The sequence below is a fragment of the Stegostoma tigrinum genome, chromosome 6 (genome assembly GCF_030684315.1).
Source record: "Stegostoma tigrinum isolate sSteTig4 chromosome 6, sSteTig4.hap1, whole genome shotgun sequence".
Lineage (NCBI taxonomy): Eukaryota > Metazoa > Chordata > Chondrichthyes > Orectolobiformes > Stegostomatidae > Stegostoma > Stegostoma tigrinum.
The window spans coordinates 66,174,589-66,198,500 of record NC_081359.1 but is presented as its reverse complement, the minus strand read 5'-3'; the positions used below and the strand labels follow the sequence as shown (position 1 = coordinate 66,198,500).

Sequence of the window (23,912 nt, the reverse complement as noted above, 5' to 3'; positions counted from 1 at the left end):
TTCAAATAATTCTTTATTGATGCTTCAGTTGTCTCATCACACTTTCAGGTAGTGCATTCAAGACTTGAATCAAGTCAGTATGTGAAAAAGAATTTTCCACATTTTGCTTTGTTTACAAATCACTGCATCACTAGTGCCCTCTTGTTCTTGATTCTCCATATCTACTCTACCTAGACCTCTACTGACTTTGAAAATTTCGATCAGATTTCCTCTTTGCTTTCATCTTTCAAAGGAGAGTGGTCCCAACCACTCCAATCCACTTCATAATCCCAAAAAGCTGTCCTATGAAAGGCAACTAGGTGTGGAGCTAGAGGAACACAGCAGGCCTGGCAGCATCAGAGGAGCAGGAAAGTTGATGTTTTGGGTCAGGACCCTTCTTCAGAAATGAAAAAGGCCCTTCTGAAGAAGGGTCCCAACCGAAACATCAACTTTCCTGCTCCTCTGATGCTGCCTGGCCTGCTCCGTTCCTCCAGTTTCACATTGTGTTATCATCTCAGACTAACCTGAGTGCATAACTAAAGGTGTTGTCTGTCATTAAATCGAATCTCTTTCTGCTATCTCGGGTACCTGTAAATGATCCCAAAGCACTACTTTAAAAAAAAAGTAGCAAGTCATCCCTTGTGTTCATAAGAATATTTATTTCTCAATCAAAGCCACAGGAATAGATTACCTGGTTATCACTGTGTTTCTGTTCTTGGGATATTTCTGAGCACAAATTGACTGCTATGCAACCTGAATTACAATAGCGATTACTATTTTATTGACTGTGAACTGCTTTGGGATATCAAATATTGAAAATATTACATAAAAACAAGACTTGTTTCAAAATGGGACTGCGACACACTTGAGATTTGGTTGTTTTTAATTCACAGAAAGAATATGAAATAAAAAGATACGTTTAAATATGGCATTTAAAAGCAAATGGTTTCCTTGCATTTTTCAAGAAAAGTATTGAGATGAAAGGTATTAGAAATGTGAATGAGTAAGGCTTTGAAGTTCTTTTCTTAAATATTGTAAAGGAAAAGCCATTTACTCACTGGTCTCAGTGAACACATTAAACCCAATGAACTGGGAGAGCCCTCGTCAGGAATTTTAACTCAATAGGGATTGTCTGACAAAAAAAATACTTATTCTCGATTGTCAGCACAGGAATATAAAAAGACGTAGTTCAGCTTTTAAGCAGAAAGATGCAAGGGCGGTCTGTTGATAGACTGAGAAGATCAGAAAATATTTGGAGGAATTAAAAGTTATTGGTGGTAGAATTGGTTTCTGGCTTCAATAGGAACAGTATAACAGACAGGCCTGAATAGGGTGTCTTTAAGCTATCACTGTGTTAGAAGCAATGTGTGAAACATTGAGAACTAGTATCACTTCCCAGTTTCCTATGTCAATATTCCAATTTGGAAAAAGGATTTCCAGCTAACATGGAAAAACAGATCCCTTTCATTCCTCATACTAACATCTCAGAAATCTTGACATGTGTAAAATGATCCCTGTATTTTTCAAACAGCACTCTCTTGTTCAAGTGAATTTGTCTAGCATCAAGCTATTGATCACCCCAAACCAACTCCACAGGCAGGACATGTCATTCAACTGTCAAACCACATTCCTGAAGTGACTCCTCTCTTTGGAATTCAGGCATGAAAGCAGAATCAGGGGAGAATAGTGGAAATGTGTTGGGGCTGTCCTCAAAGCACCCTGAAGAGGCCAGTTGTATCTGCCAACACATGGCAGACCTTGGCCTGTGACAGACTAAAATGGAGTTTGCTGATATTTGAGAAGTTACTAAACACGTGCAGAGACATCAGCAGGAATGCACAAAGGCAAAAGGTGCCGAAGGAAGCACACAAACTGCCAAACACCACACCCACTCATGTCGATGGCTGAATGGTGTTATTGCTAGACCATTACCTCTAGAGACCCAAGCAATATTCTGCGAACCTGAGTTCAAATCCTGCCATGATAGGTGGTGGAGTTTGAATTCAAAAAATTAAGATGACCGTGAAACTGTGGTTGATTATCAGAAAATCCCACGTGGTTCACTCATGTCTTTTAGAGAAGGAAACCGCTGGCCTTAACTGGTCTGGTTCTGGTCAGCATGATTGACTTCTATCTGCCCTCTGGGTAATTAGAAGTGGCAAATAAAGACTGGCCTGGCCAACGACAGACACATGCTTTAAATGATTGAGAAGAAATCTGCACGCCCTGCAGCAAAATCTGTAGAATGTGCATTATATCGTTTATGGACAGCTTAAAAATCTATCAAACCAAGTGTAAACAATCATCCTCAATCCCAAGGGACTGCCCAAGAGATATTTTACTGTAAATGGATTAATATTTCCCAACAGATACAGAGAAATATCAGAGTTCTTCTCGTAATGTTAGTTTCTAGACTGCAAACTGATAGTGATAGTGGTCTACAGCACAGAAAAAGGCCCTTTAGACCATCACATCTGTGCCAATTAAAAACAAACTATTCTAAACCCATTTTTCCAGCACTTGGCCCATAGCCTTGTACAGTTTGATGTCACAAGTACTTCTTAAATGTTATTAGGGTTTCTACCTCCACCAACCCTACAGGCAGTGAGTTTCAGATTCCTACCACCCTGAATGGGGAACAAAAAAGGTCTTTTCTCACATCCCCTCCACGCCTCCTGCTTTTACCTTAAATCAGTGCCCCCTGACCATTGATCCCTTTATGAAGGAGTGGAGGTCCTTCCTGTGCACTAACGGCCAGGTAATGAACACCCTCCCACTTTGAGCTAATTAATACATCTACCATTACGAACCAACTTGAAAGGTAGGAATCAACTTAATAAAAACAATTCATATCAGTATGGTGTGAAACGTCAACTGAAATGCTTACAACTGCATGTTAAGAAGACGTGAGTAAATAATCTAGTGTGTGATAGGGAGGTTGCTTGCTCTGCAAAAGGTAAGAAAAGTTGTGTATGTGGCATTTAACATGGACATGATTGTCCTGTTGTGCTAAATCATTTTAAAACCAGATCATCCATTTCTTAAGAAAGCCAGCTTAAATTGATGATGGGTAGTTCAAATAACACCAATGATTTTAACTGCTCGATGAGAGTAACAGCCCTGGATCTCAATTCCTATGTGCAAGAGTATTGCCAATCACCAAGCAACATGTTATATTGCAAGCAGTGACTGATCACACCAACTTAAGTTGTACAAATGGTTATAAGGAGAGGCTAAATAGGCTGTGACCTTTTCTTTTAACTGGAGCATAGGTAATTGAGGGGTGACCTTAGAGGTTCATGAAATCATGAGAAGCATAAATAAGGTGAGTGACAAAGGTCTTTTCCCTAGGGTAGGAGAGTTCAAAACTAGAGGGCACAGATTTAAGGCGAGACGGGAACGATTTAAAGGATTCCTGAGGAGCAACTTTTTCACACAGAGGGTGGTGCACATCTGGAACAAACTGCCACAGAAAGTGGTAGGGGCAGGTACATGAACAAGAATGGTTTAGAGGCCAAATGCAGACAAATGGGGCTGGTTAATTTTAGATAATCTGTTTGGCATGGGCTGAAGAGTCTGTTTCTGTGCTGTATGACTTTAAATTCCTGACAACAAACTCAATTTAAGGTTTATTGGCCTCAATATTTATGGGGCCAGAAGAGGCAGCAGAAGCAACACTTGGGAAGATGTAAACCCAGAAATACAAAGAACATGGAGTTCTGATGAGAGGAGAAAAACCTCATCCAGAATGGAGTTGGGTGAAGAGGAGAGAGAATCACAATGATGAGTAGATTACATGGGAGGAGGAGAAGATAATTTGGAAAGCATGGATCCTGTGGAGGTGGGGTGACAAAGAGATTTCAGGTGACCAGATCCCAGTGGAGGATTATGGGAACCGGGAAATCTTGAAAAAGGTGGACATGATTCTTATGGTAAATGTGGAAAAAAACTAGAAAGCAGGGAGAAGATCCTGGAAAACAGGAGAAAAATCCCAAAAAGAGAGTCATAGAGCTTTACAGCAGAGAAAAAGACCCTTTGCCCCAACTTGTCCATGCTGACCAGATACCCTAAATTAACCTATGCCCCTTTTGATTTTATAAATCTCTATAAAGGTCACCCTTCAGCCTCCAGCACTCCAGGGCACATAGTCCCAACCCAGTCAGCATCTCCATATAGCTCTAAAGCCTCCAACTCTGACAACATCTTTGTAAATATTTTCTGAACCCTTTCAAGTTTCACAAAATACTTCCTATAACAAGGAGACCAGAACTGTACACAGCATCCCAAAACTGGCCTAATGAATGTCCTGTATAGCCACAACATGACCTCCTAACTCCTATTCACAACGCACTGACCAATAAAGGCAAGCATACCAAAGGCCTTCTTCATTATCGTATCTACCTGGGAGTCCCTTTCAGGGAACTATGAACCTGCACTGCCTAGTCTCATTGCTCAGCTACATTCCCCAGGATCTTATCGTTAAGTGTAAGTCTTGCTACAGTTCTTTCAGGATACAACAAGCAGATTTGACAAAGGGAACTAGTAGATGTAGTATATTTGGATTTCCAGCAGCATTAAATAAATTGCCATACAGAAAGTTATTGCACAATGTAGGAGCTCACAGTATTGGTGGTATAAACATGGATTGAAGATTTGTTAACATACAAAAAGCACACAGTTGGACTTATCAGGTCTTTATCAGGTTGAAAAAGAAGTATCTAGGAGTGCCACAAGAATCAGTCCCAGGGCCTCAATTATTTATTACCAATATTAATAACTTGGAGGATGAGGCAGAGTGTAATATCTACAAACTTGCTTATGATACAAAAATAGGCAGGAGAACATGCTATGACAAGGACATGAGAAGTCTGTAAAGGCATATAAAGGCTGGGTAAATGAGCAAAAACTCGACAGATGGGGTTTAACATACATAAGTGTGAGGTCATGCACTTTGGTAGGAAGAATCAAAAGACAGACTATTTTTGAATTAGAGTCATACTCCAAAAAGAAAGTGTACTGCAGAGGGATCTGAGTGTTCTTCCACATGAAACTCAAAAGATTAGCATGCAGGTCCAGACCACAGTTAAGAAAGCAGATTGGAATTCTGGCCTTTATTGTTAGGAAGTGGGAGTCTTGTTATAACCATACAGGGTGCTGAAATAACGTGTAGTCTTGGCTTTTATCCTATTTAAAACAGGACACAGCTGGAGACAGTTCAAAGGCAATTGTTTGGCTGATTTCTGGCAAGAGGGGCCGACTTACCAAGAATAGGTACCAAGAATGGATAAACAGGTTTCTTCATTACAGTGACTGAGAGGTGGTGATCTTATTGAAATATGCAACATTCTGAGGGAACTTCACACAACAGATGTTAAATAGGCCATTCAGACCCTCATACTTTCCATGCCACTCAAAATTCATGGTCGATCTGCCCCAGCTGGAGCTTCTCTTTCATGCCAGCTCAGCATAGCTGTTAACTTCCTGATATTTCAAAATTTAAATCAAGCTCTTCTTTAAATACTTTCAATGACCTGGCCTCCACAACTCTCTGGGGTAGAGAATTTCAGACACTGACTCCCCTCTTGGAGAAGAAGTTCCTTTGCAACTCAGTTTTAAATGACTGCCCCCTTATCCTGTAACTAAATGCCCTAGTTCAAGATTCTCTGATTGTTGGGGACATTTTCTCTTGCTCCTATTTCTTATGTTCTTCCTAGTCATAGTATGCTGTGACCAATCCTCGTACCTGTACCACAACCTGGGTAACTCAGTACTGAAAGAATAAACCATGGAACCTTTCCTTGTCTGAATCCTTCTATAACCATGCAAGGCTTGTTAGTAACAGTTATATTACAAGCTCATGTACAGGATTATTCTCCATTGCTGCTTTGTACAAGCAGATTAGTGCAGACTTTCTTTCATTGTAATGAACCTTGCATGGATCAGAAATATCATGATGGCAACCCGCATTTCTAACAGCTATAAACTAAGGAGCCAGCCTCCTGCTCTCAAACTGTCTTTAGCACAAAAAAAAAGCAATAACTACAGCAATGAAACTACAGCAGACCTTCATACTTCCTCGAATGGCCATGATTCAAGCGAGCAATAAATCAGAAACTGTGTTTTCTAACACTTCAAGCCTCATTCAGATTCCCATACTGTAAGTCTGGCAAACCATCAGTTTTAACACTTACCACACAGAAGGAAAAACATCAAAGCCAAATTAAAACAGAATGCATCACTGTACTAATAGTTATATCCTCTGTGAGGTCAAGGTGAGCCAACTCCGAAGCCAATTTTTAAAAATCTAATAGTCAAACCATCAACTGATGGTGACATAATTCTACTAAGAATGGCAAGTAGCTTCAGAACATTTTAAGAGAAATATGTTGGCGATCATATAACATTTTGGTTCCATGGATTTTTTTGAACCAATCTTTTCACTGTTGCATGTCACATTGCATTGGTACCAGATGGTAACTTATGTATATTGGGGTTTTAAGCTACATAGTACTAGCTTTTTGGAAGAGGTATAGATGTGAGATGTAAAATGTAGGAAATACAGTAAAAATATCACATTTCATATTTAATCACCTGCATTCTTAGATGATTCAAACCAAATTCAAAAATGGGACACAAGCTATGATGGATTTTGTAGAGACTTTTGCTTCATCTTTAGCCTCTGGTGAAGCTCCAGAAGACTGGAAGATGGCTAATGTTGTTCCACTGTTTAAGAAAGGTAGCAAAGACAAGCCAGGGAACTACAGGCCAGTGAGCCTGGCATCAGTGGTAAGCAAGGTATTGGACACGATCAACTAACATTTGGATAGTCAAAGTCTAATCAGGGGTAGTCAGCATGGATTTGTGCACAGGAAGTCATGTCTGACAAATCTTTTAGAGTTTTTGAAGAGGTAACCAAGAGGATGGATGAGGGTAGGGCAGTAGATATTGCCAATATGGGCTTTAGTAAGGCCTTTGACAAGGTCCTGCATGGCAGGCTAGTCATGAAATTTAGATTGTCTGAAATCCAGGGAGAGCTAGTTAATTGGATTCATAATTGACTCAAATGGTAGGAAGCGGAGGGTGATGGTTGAGGGTTGTTTCTCAGACTGGAGGCCTGTGACTAAAGGTGTGTCTCAGGGGTCGGTGTTGGGACCTTTGTTGTTTATTATTTACATAAATGATCAGGATGTGACTGTACAAGGCATGATTAGTCAGTGTGTGGATGATACAGAATTAGGAAATATCGTTGATTGCGAGGAAGGTTATCAAAAGTTACAGAGGAATCTTGATCATGTGGGGAAGTGGGCTGAGGATTGGCAAATGCAACTCAATACAGATAAGAGTGAGGTGTTGGACTTTGGAAAGTCAGACAAAGGTAGGACTTATATAGTAAATGGTACAGTCCTGAGGAGTGTTGTAGAACAGAAAGGCCTAAGAGTGCAAGTATATAATTAGTTGACAGCGGTGTCACAAGTAGACAGGGTGGTGAAGAAGGCATTTAGCACGTTGGCCTTCATCAGTCGAGGCACTGAGTACAGGAGTTGGGACATTATGACACAGTTGTATAAATCATTGATGAGGCTGCACTTGGAATATTGTGTACAGTTTGGTTACCCTGTTGCAGGAAAGATATAGTTAAACTGGAAAGTGTGAGGATGTTGTGAGGATGAGTTATAGGGGGAGGTTGGCCGGGATGGGACTTTATTCCTTGGAACGCAGGAGAATGAGGGGTGACCTTACTGAGGTGTGTAAAATCATGAGGGGCACAGATGAATGCAAATAGTCTTTTTTTCCCAGGGATGGGGAATTGAAAACTAAAGGGCATAGGTTTAAGGTGAGAAGGGGAAGATTTAACACAGACCTGAGGGGCAACTTCTGCATGCAGAAACTGGTGCATATGTGAAACAGCCTGCCAAAGAAAGTGGTTGAGGCAGGTACAATAGCAACATTTAAAAAATATTTGGATAGGTGCATGGTTGGGAAGGGCTGAGAGGGATATGGACTAAATGCAGGCAATTGGAACTAGTTGAGTGGACACTATGGTCAGCATGGACCAGTTTGGGCCAAAGGTCGTTTTTCCATGCTTTATTACTCTATAACTCTTTGTAAGTTTACAGACTCTGGATATATCAGGCAAAAAGGCCTTAGATGTTGGCTTTTCACCACTGCACCTTGATGGCGGCTACCTCAAGCTTTAGTGCATTCCTTACCACATAGTCCTGGAGCTTTGAATGCACCAGAGAAAATGAGATGAAAGAAATAAGTTAAAAGAATTAATGAACATGAAACTAATGTATTTTAGTGAGGACAGGGATTTGGGATACAGACAGTCGAATGCCATGACATCTTGAATAAGATACCGTTTGTTGGCATTGGAGAATGGGAAGCTTACCTCAGAGTCTAATGGGTATTCAGAATGCACATGAATAGTCAGATTCAATCTGACATGAGGGGCATGAAGCTGGCGATGAGGATGTGGCACATGTGACAAAGAAAATGGCTTTGACCATTCTAAAATTGAACCAGAGAAAATTGTGATTCATACAGGTTTGGGGCTAGGAGTAGCAGGATGAATTTGTTAACTTTAGTAAAAAGCCTATAAACTCCTTGCTCATTTGAGGCAAAGATGGACGGACAGAGGAATGGTGTGTGGAAGCAAAGGTAGCAAGAAGCTTGATAACACCCAGAGGCCATGGAGGCACCAAGACAAGTGCCAGTAAGGATTTCTGGCTGGCCACGAAGAGAAAAATACTTACAGCCAAAAGAATGGAGGTCAAGCTTAGACTGGACCAAGTGGTTCAAAGACCAATTGGAAGGAAGCACAAAAGAATATGGTGGAGCACTGTTGGAGCTACATGAGAAGTGGAGTTGTGGCAAAGGATTTAATCTCAGTTTACACATAAAGGAATTTGAAAATCACAAGATGTGTCAACAAACAAGGGTCTATCTTAATAACGCTGCCCATATTGAATTGATTGTGCCATCTTTAAACCTTGCAAAAGCAGTGGCATTTAGGTGTTGACTTGTTCGTTGAGCTGACCTTTTTTTGTTAGATGTTTCATCACCATGCTAGGTGACATCATCAGTGGCGCCTCCGACAAAGTGATGTTATTCCGTTCTGCTTGGAATACAGATCAAAATCGGAAATGACGGTTCTCACCATAATGGACCAAACAGCATAAATTCCAAGCGGAGACTTGGTCCACTGTGCCACTCTTTTCCTCCACCATTGCTTTATCTCATCGCTTCATAGGAGACTCCACTGATGATGTCACCTAGCATGGTGACAAAATGTCTGAACAAAAACAAGCCAGCTCGACGAGCAAGTCAACAACCTCATCCACAACACGAACTACAGATCTTTGCCAAAACTTTAAAAAACACGAAAAAGGAGATTTACTGGATGTACCACAGAGGACAAAGACACTAGTAGTGAAGCAAATTATGACTTATGAGAGAAGGAACAGTAAAATTCTATGTAAACTGTAATTGGGCTCCTAACTGTTGCATGTGTTTGGTTGGCATGAGTTAACTACTGTGGTACAGCCAAGATAGTCTGTTTAATACGTAATTTTACTGAATGTAACAAGATAGTGAATGACTGTTCAGGATATTATACTTTGGACTGTATTTTTGGAAACTCATCGCTTTGGTGCTGACGTCTCCCCTCAAAAATGAAATGTTACAAAAATTAGGTTTTGTAAGATTATTGTACATTAAGACTGTGTTGTAATTTAGGGTAAAATGGGGGAATTAGGGTCATTGTGTGGCCTGTTCCAAATTCTAATGACAGCAAGTCTGGATGGGTACAGTGCCTGGCAATTGTAACTTACGGAAGCATAGTAACAAGAAGAAAATAGGAGCAGGAGTAGGCCACTTGATCCTTCAAGCCTGCTCGGTCATTCACCGTGCTCATGGCCGAACTCGGTTCTAAGATGCCTCTTGACCTGCTGTGTTCATCCCAGCTCTACACTTTGTTATCTCAGCACCCTGTTCGCTTTTTCTCCCCATATCCTTTGATCACTCTAGCCCTAAGAACTATATTTCACTCTTTCTAGCGAGTATTCAATGTTTTCGCCTCAACCACTTTCTCTACCAGAGAATTGTACACGTTCACCGATCTGAGTGATGAATCAATTACAATAGGAGTTAGAAAGGCTTTGGATATCAGGAAGTGAAGTTAGCTGGTCAGCAAGCAGGAAGTTAATTTGTAGACAAGACGAGCTTGAAGAGGACATATTGGAAGGTAGGAGAGAAATTTGAAATGGAGTAGGGGGTGGCGTTTTTGTAGTCTTTAGGGTCCTCACTTGTTCGAGATGAGGGTGAACGGGAGGCAAGAAGCAAAGGTAAGACCATAACAGGAGGAATTAGCTACTGGAAACATTGTGATAAAGCAATGGTGAAGGAAAAGAGTGTTACAGTTGACCACAATACTACTTCAGATTTTGGTCCATGAAAGACATGCAATTAGGCAGTTGAGAAATGAGAATAAGTTGATATTGATTTTTCCCAGGGGAGCACAGAAGAAACCGGAATTGGAAAGGGAGATGAATTACATAGGTATCAGTAATGTCACTTCATAATGTTCATTACTGAACTTACGTTAATGGCATCCAAGAGGTAATACTGAATTTTTTTAAAAAGCACATCCACATTGCGATTCTTAAGAACATGAGGGGGTCATGGAATAATTACATCATACACGGTTTATGAAAGGAGCAATAAAACTTGCTCTTTCCATTGGTAACACTGCTATCTGCCTTATCATGGAGTCCACCTCATTTATTCAATTGTTTGAGAATAAAAGCTATACTTTCTTTTAAAACAGCCACAGGTTATACAGATAGAGTCAGCCTTGGCTCTTTGTTCTGTATAGGGAGAGAGTGGGAGTTTTCTACCATTGCATTTAATACCGAAATTAATGCAGCATCTTAAATGAAACTGCCATCTATAACCTGATTAGTGAAAGGTGCAAATAGGTAAGTCACATTTTGTAGCCACTGTTTGGACTGGAGTTCCTTCACAAAGCTCAGCAACAAAACAATTTCATTTTGGCAATGTATCTGGGTGTTAAATGGCTTTTAATCATTTTGTCAGTCCAAATACACATAATAAATATAAAATTGAGACTCCTTATTCAATCACTCTGCACATATTGTACTTACACATTGAGGTCAATAAATTCAAGCAACCCCTTAACGTAAGTCAGTAGCTTAGTTGGCTGGACAGCTGTTTTACAATGCAGATTGATGCCAACAGCACAGGTTCAATTGCCACACAAACTGAGATCACCATTTACATCCCACCTTGCCCATTGCATAATGACCCTCAGTTTAAACTTACCACCAGCTGTCTCTCTCTAATGACAGAACAGCTCTACCGTCCTCTACTTTTAACCCCTCATGACATAGATAATTCTTATAAATAAAAAGCAACTAAAGTAATTTAAATCCAATAGTTATATAATTTTCAGTCATAAAAGTATTAAATCAAAATACCAAATGTTCAGTACCTGCAGGATTGAAATCTTCCCAGAAAACACAACTAGGATTTTACAAAATTAATAAAATAGGAAAAAGGCGTGCTTAAAGTTAGAATAGCTTTTCATTCGCTACCCAAAAATTTCTTCTAGAATATCAACTAGCATTATCCTTCCTGCATGCTTTCAAAATGTTATACAGATTGCTGGGTTTGTGATGACAACCCAGCAAAGAAAAGCTTGACAGGCCACAACTGTAGGAGAGGGAAAAATATCTTTCAGTTTTATTAACAGCATTTTTGCGCCCAGTTCCCAAGCCATGACCTAAATACAGCCCAGGATGATGATGGTATTTGTCTAAAGTCACGGGCAGTCTAGATCCTATTCCTTGACATCATTAGGATTAATAACCACTTGCAACAACAATGTATTCAGATAGTAAGTACATCCAAACAACATCAAAAATAGATTTTACTATCAATTACAGCACTGCAGAGAGGCTCAGTCAAAGCAAGATTACTATAACAGTGTAGATTTATCAATCACATTCTAGCAGGAACAACTCCTGCCAGTCTGCTCCAATAGGCAAGGGAAGGGGGGAGGGGGTTTGGTAAGGAGATAGGCTGGCAGGGAGATGGGCTTCTCAAGTCAAATTCAAATTCACAAAGCAGTCAGTCAGCGTTTAATAAGAATCACCCAGTGGAAGGATCAAGAGGACTGTTGGAGAGCTTTATTGGCTGCCTGAGAATAATGAAATATAAAGCAATAAAGACGTATGAATTAAAAATCAGACTGCCTACTACTATCAATTGGGATGTTACATAACAACAGTGGCACAACAGCCAACAACATAAATTTGTTCACAAATCATATTCTGAAGTATTTATGGATAAATTTCAAAATACCCACCTCAACGCAATCAAGAAATGGCTAAATAATGTTGCAAAATGACTAACTTACACTCTGGTAGGAAGAATAGTTTTGAATTCTTTTTTAGTGGACAATGCTGCCAACCCTTCTGAACCAAGGTGGAAAATTTACCCACTCATCATGAATTGGTCAAGGATATGAACAGCCTATACTCGGCCTCCCCGCATAACTGTACTTTGGAACATTATTTGAAAACTCTAATCCAACAGTTCAGCCTATTTATCCCACAAGTAATGGAACCATCTAAATTGAGAATTTGTCTATCAGTAGATTAGTTCATCTCAGAGCGAGTAGCCGTTGCTGCGTTCCAGTTTGCTCCTGTCACCCAAAGTAGGAACAGGAAATTATTAGGTTCCTACTGCAGATCATTAAATCAATGACGAGTGCTCAAAAAGTGAACGGACAGTTATCCAAATATGGGTAGGATCACATTTCACCATAACATCCCCTGTGATCAAACAATTTGCTGATAATTAGTGCCAAACCTAATATGACATGAGAAAAAGTGCCTGATAGCATTTGAAATCACTGCTACTGGGAGAGTAAAGTTACTTCCCAATTCCAATCTGGCATTTTATCTATAAATGCTTACGGTAACAAAGCTCTCCTTTACAAGTGCTAAGGTCTATTTCAATTGTATTTCAAAATGCTTAAGAAAATTCATGACAAGGAATAATAGTATTCTGTATAATCGCTTCAGAAAATTTACTGGACTCAATCCAGCAACGTGCTCTGAAAAGCAGAATTGGTGTGGTGCATATCCTAATGTCAAGCAATTTTGTAAGGCATTTCTTCAGAATAAAACGTTATTTCAAACTGAACAGCAATGAACGAAGAAGACTTGTCACCACATAACAGGATTTCATCCTTATATACTGAAATAAGTTTCACTAATTTGGCCAGTGAGTTAAAAGTAGATTTTTGTATGCCACTACAGTACAGTATCAGATGATGTAGATAGTGAGAATGATGGCTGGTAACAAGGGAGATAGTGAGATTTCGAACTACACAAAAAGCACAATGGAAAACTTCAAATTAATTAACACAATGAAATACAAAATCAGGTGTTTGCACATGCTAGCAAATAAGACAACTTGCCCTCCGTGTGACTCAAATGAAACAAATAACAAAATGGGCCCATTATCCTGTGTCCCACGAAGCACAATCACTAGGAGCAGGTGGTGACAGCTCCACCACTAGGTAGTAAGTCATATGTCCTGTAACCTTGAGACAGACCACTGTGTGCACTTTTAGCTGTACCACCGAGATCAATAACTGAACATGCTCTCTAAACTATCTACCAAAAGAAATTGAACACAATAATAATTAAAGCATATATAATTCAGATTAAAATTAATTCTGAATGTTGAGTTTTAATACATATTTGTCATTTATAAAATTCTTGCATTACGGCACATGGAATCGACGTCAAAACGTACAGAAATGCCAATACCCAGTTTTTCACATTAGTTTTCATTTCAGCAATCACTTAAATGTAAACAAATAAGAAAAACAAAAAAAGTAAACAAAATGCAGCAGTTTCTAGAAATCTGCAATAAAAAAAACTTAAAATTCTAGAGATACACAACAGGTCCTCATCATCCATGGAAAGAGATACAGAGCTCACGCAAGGTATTTTACTGCTTTAATCTTTAGGAGTGGGATGGGCATTTTCTGAGCCGGCAAATGAACGGATCTTCCTGTTGCTCTTTCCTTCAGTCAACCAATTAACAGCCAACCTCCTTATTTGCATTCCAGTTAGGAGAGTTTTCGTGGTGCATGGGAAGAGGTTGTCAATCTAATGCAGCAACGCAGGATATCTTTTTAAAGAGACTCAGCGCTACTCAGATCCTTTATTACTGCATTAGCTTGACATGCCTCTCCAACCCACCCCCATGATCTACACTGTGCTAGGATAAGACTTTATCGACATGCAGCACTGGTTTGTCTTTCATTACCCATAGATGTATTGACGGCGATGCAACAAGAGATCAGGGAGGAAGAAAAGTAATCTTTCGAGGAAGACCACTGCATGAACCATGGAAAATCTCCCACCAGGACAGATACACACTCTTCCAATTGTCCATGATTGAAAAGGCAGAGTGACACAAAAAGACAGAAGAACAGCATACGAGCAACTGTCAAAGTCAGGGAAGAAGGATTGAGGGAGAGTTCCGTGAGGAGCACAGGATCCTTAGGAAGAGGAAACTGGTGGTGAATTTAACCTGAGGATCATCACACTTTAAGAGAAGGATGAGATGGAGAAAGCAAGTCTGTCCCAGAGACTTCAGGTAACACAGCAAGGGAGTACAAGTTGAATGGTAGGATTAAGAAGTACAAAGGATTAAAGGGGCGTTGATGTGCAGTCGATAGATTGTTGAAGGTAGAAGGATAGGTAGATAAGGTGGTTAAGAAGGCATATGGAATACTTGCATTTATTAATCCAGGTATGGAATACAAGAACAAGGAGGGTATGATGGAACTGTATATAATGTTAGATAGGCCGCAGCTGGAGTACTGCGTGCAGTTCTAGTTTCAGTGCTCTAAGAAGGGTGTGATTGCAATAGGAAGTGAGCAGGGGAGGTTCAGCAGGATGTTGTCTGAGCTGGAGTGATTTAGCTTTTCACCCAGAGCATTGTGGCTATCTGGAACTCACTGCCTTAAAGGGTGGTAGAGGGTCCCATCTCGAGCATTTCAAACACCATACAAGGTTACAGGCCAAGTGCTGGAAAATGAAATTAGAATAGATAGATGCTTGATGAAGTGCAGGTTGGGCTGAAGGACCTTTTTTCCGCACTGTGGAAGCTCTGTGACTCTAAAATAACTGAAAGCTGTGGTTACTTTGATAGGCTCAGGCAATGGGTGTCTACTAGTGCCTCTCCCTTAGACAGAGAGCAGAGGTCTGTGGCCACGTGCTGTGGGAGTCATTGGTGCACTGCAATGTAGAGAAGCCCAGGAAGCTAGCACTTAGCCCAGAGACCATGTATTGAGTGCAATACCTCTTTCGAGGTGCTGCCCTGTGTCTACCCCCTCTCTTCTATCCACAAGCAGTTGGCTGTTTAGAATAGTATAGTTGCTGCTCCTCTTGAAGTTGCCGCCCCAGTTGGAGTGAATGCAGAGCTGGAGGATGCTGCTTCTCTCTCTCAGTTCACACACTTTCAGGATATATCAATACACAATATCAAAAAAAGGACAGGGGCCACTTGTCCCTCAGGAGTGTTTAAACCACTTCAAAGATGTGGTACCAAATTGCTATCCTCATACCAAATCCCAAGTTTACCTTGAGGGGCCCATTCTTTTCAGCACGAGCATCTGACTTTAAATGCCATGCTAACTGCCTCAATTGGATTCCTGCTACAGTGACAACTCAGCCTGGGAAAAGCACACTGGGATCCCAAAGTGATATTACTTCCGGCAATTCTTTCCTCATTCATTCATGGGATGTGGCAGCATTGTCTAGACCAGCATTTATTGGCTATGCCTAATTTCCCAGAGGGCAGTTGAGAGTCAACCACATTGCTGTGGGTCTGGAGTCACATATAGGCCAGACCAAGTAAGGATGGCAGTTGCCTTCCTGAAAGGGCATCAGTAAAAATCCATCTGGTTCACAACAATCAGCAACGAATTCATGGTTATCAACAGACTCTTAATTACAGATTTTTTTTAAAATTGACTTCAAATTCCACCATCTGCAGTGATGGGATTAACACACCGGTTCTCAGAACATTCCCTGGGTCTCTGGATCAACGGTCCAGTGATAATAACACTAGGTCATCACCTCCCCTTTCCAATCACCAGTCTGGGAAAATTCGTCTCCATGTTTCAGCATGGTAACTATTCATTATATGAAACTGAAAGGTTAACACCGTTTCCCTATCCACAGTTGCTGCCTGCCCTGGTGAGGTATTGTAACACTTGTTTTCACTCGAGTGTGCCGCCATTTTCCTCAATACATGCTGCTATTTATGCACACATTGCATCTATTCTTCAAGCTGTCAAGAAGATAGTTGATTACATAGAGCCTTGTTTTGTTTTAAACCTCTGTAAATAAACTGTGCACTGACTGGAGTTGATAGCTTGAGATGGTACAGGACCCTGCCACCAGAAACCGAGCCAACTGTCTGTCACGGGACCTCCTGTTTCTGGAGTGGAACAGGCTTCGGGGAGGGGGCAGGTCTCCTTCAGGACCTGATAGCCTTGGCACATTAACGTAAGAATTAATGTGTTACATCCCATTTCATAGGAAGCCTTCATCCACCTCAATGCAACTTTCTAAGTGACACCTGCCCAGAAAATTGGCTTATTCCTGAGGGTGCACATATGTCAGTTTGACAACTACTGCTGCAAATTCACATTTTATAACTGTCTCCTTTGAAACAGAGACATGCAAAGATATCGTTACAGGCACGAGTATAAACGCTTTCCTCAGAGTTCAGAGGAACAGACCGAGCAGTAAAATTGGGCGACTTGGGGGAACAATGAGACTGGAATATCAAAAGGGGAGCGACATTATGTACCTTTAAATAAATAAATCCCGTGAGCTAGTCTGGGAGATTGCACATCGTCCGCTACAATACTGAATAATCCCAAATTGGAAGCTGCTCCTTGCAACAGGTTTAGTGAACAGATGTAGATCCAGATTTATGCCTGCCACGGTCTCAAACAGTACATGACACAGCAGATAATGTAGAGTGGACAAAGTAGACAGGATAAGTACAAAGCCAGCACTTTACCTTCCCCGGGGAGCTCCGGTTACTGCCGGTGGGATGCTCTCTCGATGTCGTCCCCAGAGCTGTTGGAGCAGGACACGCTGCGCTACCCCCGGAGGGGAACGATACAGGGCCAGAGGTTGGGGTCGACCTCCCGTTCCTCGGCCTCTGTTTAATGCCGTCCAACAGCCTCACCAGCAGGATGTTAGCGGGCAGCTCGTCCACGCCGCAGTCCACCAGGATTCGGCACTCGGGGCACCGCAGCTCGCTCCTGGAGCTGACAATCTTCTCCAGGCAGCGCTTGCAGAAGGTGTGCTGACAGGGCAGCACCCTGGCACTGGCGTCCAGTCTTTCCAAACACACCGAACACTCCAGCAAGTCCAGCAGCGAAGACTCGTCCATCTTCAAGCATGGGTCGGGGAGACGGGGTAATGGGGGGGGGGGGGGGGGGGGGGGAGAAGAGAATGGAGGACAATGCTTACATTACAGCCCCCCACCTAACCAGCTGTCGGCTGACACGCTGCATTTCTTTTGGAAACAAGACTCAGAACCCAACAGCAGCAATAATACGCTGCATCTGTCTAACTGAGTGCAGGAAGCCAGCACATCTCCATCTCTGCCAGACACATCCCTGAAGCTCCCCCGCCTCCCCATGCAGACAGAACCCCCACTTGAACTCCCAGGTTCGAGCGCTCAGACCGTCCGGCTGCCACATAAATACAAATGAAAAGAGAAATGAAACAAAAGCATCTGACTTTCCTGTTCACCAGCCCACACGCTCCCCCCCCCCCCACCGCGCCCACCTCCCGAGGGGGATAAAAAAAACCCACTTTCAGATCTGACCTGCCCCCCCCCCAAACACACACACACACTCTCTCTCTCTCTCTCAAAGTCCACGATTCACGTTAAAGTGTCCACCTTCAATATTGCCGAGAAGTTTGTGTCTGCATCGGAAAGGGAAAACACAACAGGATCGGGATAATCAAACAGCCGGTTCCCATTTCCAAGGCACTCGAACCCCCTCCAGCGAAATGGGTTAATTCCGAAACGTTTGCCTCGCCTCCCCTCAATAAGACGGCAGATCCTTGCAACAACACCGAGAGAACAGTTGCTATGCGAGGGAAGGTACTGCCCACGATCACAAGCTGGGAACCGCATCCAGCCAACCCACCCCACCATACCACCCCCCACCCCGACCCCGAGCTGCTGGGACCTGCACGCTCTGTTCTAATTGGAAACAGGTCGGTGCGAGGACACAGCGATCCCGCTCACTTCAAACTACTTCAGCGGACTCGGCACTCCTGCTGCTGAGCACTAAACGTGTCCACAAAGAGCAGTGTCCAATCTGTCAATTTCTCTTCCTCCCTCCCGTCCCCCTCCCCACCTTCTCCCCCCCCTCCCCCGGTGCCCCCCCGACAGCCGCCGCCGCATCGATTCCTTTTCCCCAGCCCCGCAGACAGCGTCAGTGAGGGACGGAAATGCGTCCCACTCACACAGGCTGCAAAGGTGAAAGAACTGCTTGACCACGTCGCCCTCTTGAGGGGAGACTTCATCTCTGCAAGGCAGCCACCTCCTCCTGTGCTCCAATTGGCACCATACGCATACACACACACGCAAACAGCGCTGAAATAGGTCCACGGGTTTGTTCATTCATTCATTCATGCATTCATTCATTCATACATTCATTCTCCAAATGTGGTGGACATTTTATCAGCAGCAGCATTCTACACTGGAGACTGAGCGAATGAGTTGTGGATGTTGGAGATAATGGGAACTGCAGATGCTGGAGAATTCCAAGATAATAAAATGTGAGGCTGGATGAACACAGCAGGCCAAGCAGCATCTCAGGAGCACAAAAGCTGACGTTTCGGGCCTAGACCCCTCTCTCTGATGAAGGGTCTAGGCCCGAAACGTCAGCTTTTGTGCTCCTGAGATGCTGCTTGGCCTGCTGTGTTCATCCAGCCTCACATTTTATTATCTTAGTTGTGGATGTTAGCAGCTTTCTGTCCCGTCAGATCATGCTTTGTACCAGCTGGTCATCTCTGTGTTAAGTATAACCTGGTGTGGGCTAGCAAGGCGGGCTCTGCCACCTTTGTTTTACAAGAGTAGGCTGCAAAAGTGCAGAATTTGCAGACTTCTGTTTCTTTTCTTTGGGTGGGGAGGGGAAGGTCTTCTGGTCTTACTCTGGTCATTTCGAGGATTCTGCACACCTCGGGATGCTCTTCAATCGGTCACGGCCAACAGTGACTGTCACACAGTAGCACAGGGTATCGATGTCCAGGAACTGACGATCCAGTGACCAGTTCACAGTAAGGAAGTTATTTGGGTACGTGGTACAAACAAAAATAGAATTTGTTGAAGAAACGCAGCAGATCCAGCAGCGTCTATGATGACAAAACAGAGAAACGTTTCCAGATCGTTCTTCAGAAAGGGAAGCAGTTAGGAAAAGCTGGTATTAATGCTGAAGGTGTGGGGAAAAAGAGTGGAGAGCGAGCCCAGAGAGAGAGTGAGAGACAGAGGGAGAGAGAGAAATTGACAGGTAAAGAAAGGGATTGCTGACAGTAAATAGAAGCTAGAAAACAAAGTGTGGAGCTGGATGAACACAGCAGGCCCAGCACCATCTCAGGAGCACAAAAGCTGACCTTTCGGGCCTAGACCCTTCATCAGAGAGGGGGATGGGGTGAGGGAACTGGAATAAATAGGGAGAGAGGGGGAGGCGGACCGAAGATGCATAGAGGAGAAGATAGGTGGAGAGGAGAGTTTAGGTGGGGAGGTAGGGAGGGGACAGGTCAGTCCGGGGAGGACGGACAGATCAAGGAGGCGGGATGAGGTTGGTAGGTGGGAAATGGAGGTGCGGCTTGAGGGGGAGGAGGGGATAGGTGAGAGGAAGAACAGGTCCGCCTCCCCCTCTCTCCCTATTTATTTCAGAACCCTCTCCCCATCCCCCTCTCTGATCAAGGGTCTAGGCCCGAAACGTCAGCTTTTGTGCTCCTGAGATGCTGCTGGGCCTGCTGTGTTCATCCAGCTCCACACTTTGTTATCTTGGATTCTCCAGCATCTGCAGTTCCCATTGTCTCTGATCACAATAGAAGCGAGATAACTGATAATGAGGACTATGAGGAGTTGAATATGGGTTAGCCATACTGAAAGCAACCCTTTTCATGACAGGACCTACTGTTGTGGAGACAGATAATGGACAAAGAATCGACTGTTCTAACAATAATTAAACTTGATGTTGATTTCTGAAAACTGTCAGGTTGCTAGGTGGAAGGCTCCTCCAATTTGCATTGAACTTTGCTGGAACACTACCTGAGACAGAAATGTTAGCATAGGAATACAGTGATGTATTGAAGTGACAGGCAGGAAATTCTGAGATAACAAGGTGTAGAGCTGGATGAGCACAGCAGGCCAAGCAGCATCAGAGGAACAGGAAAGCTGACATTTTGGGCCTAGACCCTTCTTTTCACAAATGCAGAGAGGGTGTTCAACAAAGTGGCCACCCAGTCCGTGTTTTGTCTCCCCAGCGTACAGGAGAGCACATTGTGAGCAGTGAATACTGTAAACTAGATTGAGTAAAGCACAGGGAAATCACTGATTTACCCAGAGGGTGTGTTTGGGCCCTTTGATACTGAGGAGGAAGGAAGTAAACCAGCGAGTATTACACCTCCTGCAGAGGAAGGTGCAATGGGATTGTGTGTGTGTGTGTGTGTGTGTGTGTGTGTGTGTGTGTGTGTGTGTGTTGGTGGGGGGCGTGGGGAGGGGGAGGGAGGTGTTGGGAATGAACGAGGAGTGAACTGGTGAGTCCAGGAGGGAACAGTCCCATTGGAAGGCTAACAAGGGTGGGAGGGGGTGAATTCGTAGCTAGTTGTAGCATCCTGCTTGAGATGGTGGAAATGGCTGCTTACGATCCTTTGGATGAGGATTTTTGTGGAGTGGTAAGCAAGGGCGATGGGGTACCCTATTGTTGTTGAGAGAGGGAAGGGAAGGGAAGGGGTGAGGGCAGAAGTGCAGGAAATGGGTCAGATCTGGCTGAGGGCCTTGTCAACCACTATAACAGGGAATCCTCGTTTTGGGAAAAGATGGATATTTCAGAGGCCCCCTTGCCAAAGTTGGCAGAATCAGAACAGATGTGATGGAGACGGAGGAACTGGGAGAACGGAATGAAGTTTTACAGGAAGCAGGGTGTGAAGATGTAGCATTCAGAAAACTGTGGGAGTAAGTGGGTTTGTAATGAATACTGGTGTCCTGCCTATCACCAGAAATTGAAGTAGAAATGTCAAGGAATGTTATGGAGGAGTCAGAGATGGATGGATCAGGTTGAAGTGAGGAAGGGAGAGAAATTGGAAGCAAAATTGATGAGGTTTTCCAAATCCAGATGAGAGAGGGAAGCAGTACTAATGATGTCATTGATAGACTGGAGAAAGAGTTATGTGGAGGGATGCACGTCAGAGTGGAACAAGGAATGGTTAGTATACCCCACAGAGACAAGCATAACTGGGACCCATATGGAGCAACACCTTTGATCTGAAGAAATTGCAAAGAGTTAAAGAAGTTGTTCAAAGTGACAGCACATAACTCACACTGGCATTACATGATCTCTGCAACTGGTTATACAGATGATGATGACCTACCCTGGTTTTATTTTTAATGGATCCATTTCCTTTGCTAATGTACCTGCTTTCTTTTGATGCCTGCATACATGCCCCTGATGTTTTTGGTGTCAAAAGGACAACTGATATTGAGGTTGGTTGGCTCACTGAGCTGGTTTGTTGTTCCGCAGACGTTTCGTTATCGTGCTGGGGAACATCTTCAGTGCAGCCTCTGATGAAGCATCGGTGTGTTTTCCTGCCTGGCTTTTAAACTCTGGGGTCCGTTGCGATGGATTGCCTCACTTCCGGGTTTCCTCTGTAGTGGAATGTATATGGGGTTGAGTTCAATTTGTTTATTTATAGCCTGCTTCGTGGAGTATCATGCTTCCAGGAATTCTCGTGTGTGTTTCTGCCTAGCCTGTCCCAGGGTCTTGGTGTTGTCCCAGTCGAAGTCATGGTTCTCCTTGTCCATGTGGATTGAGATGAGTGAGTACTGGTTGTGTCTTTTTGTAGCCAGTTGGTGTTCATGTACTCTTGTTAGTTTCCTTCCTGTTTGTCCGATGTACTGTTTCTCGCAGTCTCTTCGCAAGATCCCCTGCAGAGACTGAGTGGTTTTGTTCGGCCATTTCAGAGAGCAGTTAGCCTTTAGGAGTCAACTGCTTAGCTGTGGATCTGAAGTCACACACATGGCAGAACAGGTGAGGATGACTGATTTCTACCTCTTTTAATTTTAGCGAACTAGACAGGTTTTTACAATGATAGCTTTCAAGCCACCATATAGAGATTAGGTTTCAATTCCAGATGTATTAATTGAATTAATTAATACATGCCATGGTGGGATTTGAATCAAAATCTCCAAAGCATTAGCTTGTGTCTCTAGATTATGAATCCAGCAATATAATAACTATGCCACCAGCTCCCTCAAGGCCAATGCCTCAAGAAAGTTTAAGTTTAAAGGAGTATGTAAGCTCTGGCAAAAAGCCTGAGTCACACACAAAAGAAAACTGATGTCTAAATGTGTCAATGCTCCAGCAACTCCTGCAATCAAGCCAGCAGCAAATGTAGTGACTTGCATAAACAAGGGAGACTGATAAGGGACCCCAGCATGAGATGAAATATTGAAGGAATATTGGACTGTTGGAGCTGTCATGTTTACAATGAAATGTTAAGAGAACCTGTAAAAGTATACAGCAATTTTTTTTGAAGAAGATTTGGAGGCATCCTCCTGACTAATATTTATCTCTCAATTCACATGATGCCAGGTTATAGTCCACCAGGTTTATTTGAAATCACAACCTTTCAAAGCGTTGCTCCTTCTTCAGGTGAACTGAATGGAAAGGCACAAGCACAGAATATATAAGCAGAGAGATGTTAGAACAAAGAACAATACAGCACAGGAACAGACCCTTCAGCCCTCCGAGCCTGCATCAATACATTGTATCCTTCCATATTAAAACTGTCTTCACTTACAGGATCCCATATTCCTCTATTCCCTTCCTATTCATGTATTTGTCCAGGTGCTTCCTGAATGCTGCTATTGTGTCTGCTTCCACTGCCTCCTCTGGCAGCATGTTCCAGGGACTCACCACCCTTTGTGTGAAAAACATTCCTAGCACATTTCTTTTAAATATCCCCCTTCGTACCGCAAACCTGTGTCCCCTAGTAATTGACCCCTCCACCCTCGGAAAAAGCCGCATACTTTCCACTCTATCTATGCCATTTACAATCTTATAAACTTTCAATCAGGTCACCCCGAACCTCCTGCTTTCCAGTGAAAACTAACCCAGTCTATCCAACTTTTCTTCAGAGCTAAAATCCCCCATATCAAGCAAACATCCTGGTAAACCTTTTCTGTACTCTGTCCAAAGCATCCACATCCTTCTGATAGCGTAGTGTACCAAACTGTACGCAATATTCCAAGTGCGGCCTAACTAAAGTTCTATAAAGCTACAGCATAACTTGCCTGTCCTTATACTCAATGTCCCTTCCACTGAAGGCATGCATGCCCTAGGCCTTTTACATTCCTTATCTACCTGTGCTGTCATCAGTGATTTGTGGACTGGCACATTCAGGTCTCTCTGCCTATCAATACTCCTGAGGGTTCTGCTCTTCACTGTATAATTTCTAACTGTAACTGACATTCCAAAATGCATCACCTCACATTTGACTAGATTAAACTCCATCTACCATTCTGTCCATACCTCCAACTGATCTATATCCTGCTGT

At 42.9% G+C, this 23,912-nt stretch overlaps 1 protein-coding gene across 2 annotated transcripts in view; it reads right to left on the bottom strand.

The window, feature by feature from the left end:
• The window catches only part of LOC125453652 (E3 ubiquitin-protein ligase SH3RF3-like), a 374,596-nt gene extending 357,069 nt beyond the window's left edge, over positions 1-17,527 (bottom strand). For both annotated transcript variants that reach the window (XR_007247806.2, XM_048533495.2), the window contains exon 1: positions 17,122-17,527. Coding sequence is in view for 1 of the 2 variants with exons in the window: in XM_048533495.2 (XP_048389452.1) it covers positions 17,122-17,499 (378 nt within the window). In the remaining variant the exon portion in view is untranslated. The remainder of the gene's footprint in view (positions 1-17,121) is intronic.
• Between the last annotated feature and the right edge of the window lie 6,385 nt (positions 17,528-23,912).